Consider the following 3,471-nt stretch of genomic DNA (forward strand, 5'->3'; position numbering starts at 1 on the left):
AGAAAACTCATTGGCTGCCACATTTGATTGATACCAAGTCGCATCCCCATGTGTAGATCTGGCTTTGCCTGTAAAAAAAAATAAAAAAATAAAAAAACGAAGAGAGGATAATTCATGGAATTATTGATTATCGATTAATTTATTCATAATTGGTACAACTCATGTACCTTCAATAATTTTTTCTCTTTCGTTAAAACTTTACGAATATATCTATAGTCCCGTGAAAATCGATTCAGGTATCTTGTCATCGATATGAAGGTGCTATTAATCATTACTATGAGAAACTTGAAATACGTCGCGATCGATATTTTTTCTTCCTTCGGTATTTCCTCTTCATCCTTTTTCTCTTCTTCAATGTCCGGTGTCTTCTCACGTTCCTCCATGGATACGTCTTTATCTTCGGTTTCTACGTCTGCTGATGTGGTATCAACAGCCTAATTTCAATGGAAAATTATCATTTATATTATTAATCTATCTCGAAACCGTCGTATATTTTGCTACGCCGAATTTGAATATCATAATTCATCGAGTGATCCTTAACCGTTCAATAATAACCAGATCCGTATATTATAAATTCCTCCGCCAAATGATTATGATTAAGATTTGTTGACAATGATGATTCAAATTCAGCGTATGCGATCGATCGACATCAAAGATTATTGTTAAGATATTAAAAGCGTGAGATTATGGTGCTACAGTCGCTGTAAAACGTAATGAAAACAAATTAAGCTAAGTAATCGAGCGGCAGATTATGTACACCAACGATGAGGAGCCTCCTGCGACTACAACATTAAAAAGAAATGACATAAAAAACATAAAAAAAAAGGAGAATCGACGTAAAATGGTACGCCACCGCTTCCGTCATTATTTTTTATTTTTTATTTTTTTTTTCTTTTTTTTTCTTTACAAAGCTGTAAGATGCGAAAAGAAAAAAAGAAGAATAATTACACGGTCGAAGCACTGTAATAACTAGCAAAAAATATAAATATTTGTACAATATAATTAATATCGCTATTACTCGCTGGTTTGCTGTGTGGCTGTATTATCTCGTGTATTATTATTATGTTAAAATATGTTAGAAAATGTGAGTTTTGCGTAGCTGACTATTAATTTGAATAAATAATTTCTCAATAAATATGCTCGTATTCAATGTAAATGAGATGATAAAACGAAAAAGAAAAAAATATATATATATATGTATAAAAAGAAAATAAATATAAATAAATCAAGGAATATAAAAAATTAGAGAAAAAAATGTAATGAGTATAGTACAACGAAAGCTGATAAAAATTTATTCACAGATAATAAATTATTATAGAAGACACTGATGATCGACGATATTAGGAAACATAATGATACAACGATAATTACAGAGAGGAAGAAGAAGAAGAAGAAGAAGAAGAAGAAAAAGTAGTAGAAAGAAAATGAAAGAATTATTAATCAGAGAGATTAAACGATGTTGAGATGAAGGAAGCTATATATATAAATATGTATGTATAAGAATGGAAAAGAGAGAAACGAAAAAAAGAAAAGAAGAAGAAAAAAGAAAACAAAAAATACAAAAAAAAAAAAATGAATACAAGGAAAAGATGGTGGAAAGGTAAGAAAAAGAGAGCCTGTAGCAGTGACATGCAGCCTTTTAAGGGGGGTCTCACATCGGTGGCCACTGCGGTCTCGGAACGTGCACTGAGATACGACATAGACGATTTCTTCCTTGTTAAAGGCTCACTCCGACGACGTAGTTTCAGCGCGTCCTTTTCAGTCCCTCCGAACATGGCGACGTGCGTCGCGATCTCAATGTCTGTCTTAATCAGCGTGTTCATCAACTGCAAGGGGACCAGACTTTTGAGTCATTTTTCACTCCATGCAATACCGTATTGCCTTCTTTCGTATATTGTTGTCTGCTGTCTGATGATCTCCTCGATGGGCCAAGGATAGTGAAAATTGTGAAAATCGTGAAAATAGTGAAAATTTGGGGGGAATTGGGGTGGGGGAGGGGAAAGAGAGAGCCGACTCTTTTATACGGAGGGGGAGAGGGCGAGGGTTTAGTGGGTGGATCGATAGAATAAAATGCAAGAATTTAATGCACACACAAAGGAGAACAAAGTCAACCTTTGGCCATGATCCGATGATCCATCTGATAGATTCGTCGAGGAACGAGCGTGATATATTGAATATTATAAGTAGTTAACTGAGTTAACCGAATGACAAATAAGTTAACAAAGTTAACTGAAGTAATTAACCAAATCGATAATTGATGGGATGGGAGAAATTAAAAAAAAAAAAAAAAAAAAAAAATATTGTTTCTCGATTTTTTGATAGTATATATAAAATAATATATGTCGGGGAATTTTCGTTTCGCAGAATTTCTCAGTGGATCAAGCATTCTTCGATTAGTCAAACTTTCAGATTTTCTCAAAAATTCATAGCAGACAAACCAGAGTTTCTTATCGTGTAAACCCTCTCTAAAGAATAAGTAACGTTCAAATTCAGTTCAGTAGCGATTTCGATATCTATAAAAATCGACGTACCTCGGAAATGGTCATTCTTCTTCCGCGTTGCTCCAACTCGCGACGTTTCTCCGCTTCCCTCTTCTCGGACTCGGTGTCCGGGATCATGTCAGTAACGTCGTCGTCGTCCAATTCGTCGAACATATAATAGTCACCCGATCTAATAGCTGATCAAAAAAAAAAAAAAAAAAAAAAAATTCGTTTTTAATAACTTTGGAAAACCATACCCTCATACCTCACAATATATGTATATATATATATATATATGTATATATTTTTATATATTTATGCCAAAGCCATGCTACGATATCTCGTTTAACAACTTAACTTAACGAGTTGTGCTTAAAGAAGAATCGTAAAATTACTCCACAAGAAATTACTATTTAATTAATTAAAAAACATGTTACGTCTATCGTATCTAAGATAAATCGTTAGTACAATCCACGAAGATACACGCGTTATACATAAAGATGCACCCGCCACCATCATCGGTAATGCTATACATTATTAGAACTTCGTGTGACACATGTTTCATATTATAATATGTACAGTGTGAAGTTCTGTAAAAGCACAAGGATAGTTAGTCAGGGGGGTCGGGTGTTGGACACGTTGGGTATTGGACAAAGCCCAGATAAGCTGCGGAAAAGAAAATAATAATTTTCATTTACCCTCTTTGTTGGTCTTTGGCGCGCGAACTCTGTACAACGGCCGTGTCCTTGGATAGAGAGTATCTAACCGGAAAAGAAAAAACACAAAAAGAGGTATATGTAAAAAACTGAAAAACTGATGTGGAACACTCGTCTGCACAGTTGGATATAGAGATCTATCTTACAATAATATACAATATCTATATTACACGTAATCGTATCCGGCATCTCGATTCCTTGGCCATCACGATAGGCGGGATACAGGACGATCTGTCGAGAGAGAGATAAACGGAATTTTTTTTTTTTTTTGGATC

At 34.5% G+C, this 3,471-nt stretch overlaps 2 protein-coding genes across 2 annotated transcripts in view; one reads left to right on the forward strand and one right to left on the reverse strand.

The window, feature by feature from the left end:
• Window positions 1–156, forward strand: part of LOC102679403 (lysosomal thioesterase PPT2 homolog) — a 12,257-nt gene extending 12,101 nt beyond the window's left edge. The window contains exon 5 of the mRNA XM_031515167.1: window positions 120–156. The gene's annotated coding sequence lies outside the window, so the exon portion shown is untranslated. The remainder of the gene's footprint in view (window positions 1–119) is intronic.
• LOC102680108 (piezo-type mechanosensitive ion channel component) overlaps window positions 1–3,471 on the reverse strand; it is a 25,551-nt gene that overhangs the window by 5,571 nt on the left and 16,509 nt on the right. Inside the window, exons 18-22 of the mRNA XM_006609591.2 lie at window positions 3,179–3,241; window positions 2,532–2,677; window positions 1,656–1,826; window positions 168–434; window positions 8–68 (exon numbers count right to left, since the gene is read on the reverse strand). Coding sequence (XP_006609654.1) covers window positions 8–68; window positions 168–434; window positions 1,656–1,826; window positions 2,532–2,677; window positions 3,179–3,241 — 708 coding nt within the window. The remainder of the gene's footprint in view (window positions 1–7; window positions 69–167; window positions 435–1,655; window positions 1,827–2,531; window positions 2,678–3,178; window positions 3,242–3,471) is intronic.

The sequence above is a fragment of the Apis dorsata genome, unplaced genomic scaffold, assembly GCF_000469605.1.
Source record: "Apis dorsata unplaced genomic scaffold, Apis dorsata 1.3 scaffold_58, whole genome shotgun sequence".
Classification (NCBI taxonomy): domain Eukaryota; kingdom Metazoa; phylum Arthropoda; class Insecta; order Hymenoptera; family Apidae; genus Apis; species Apis dorsata.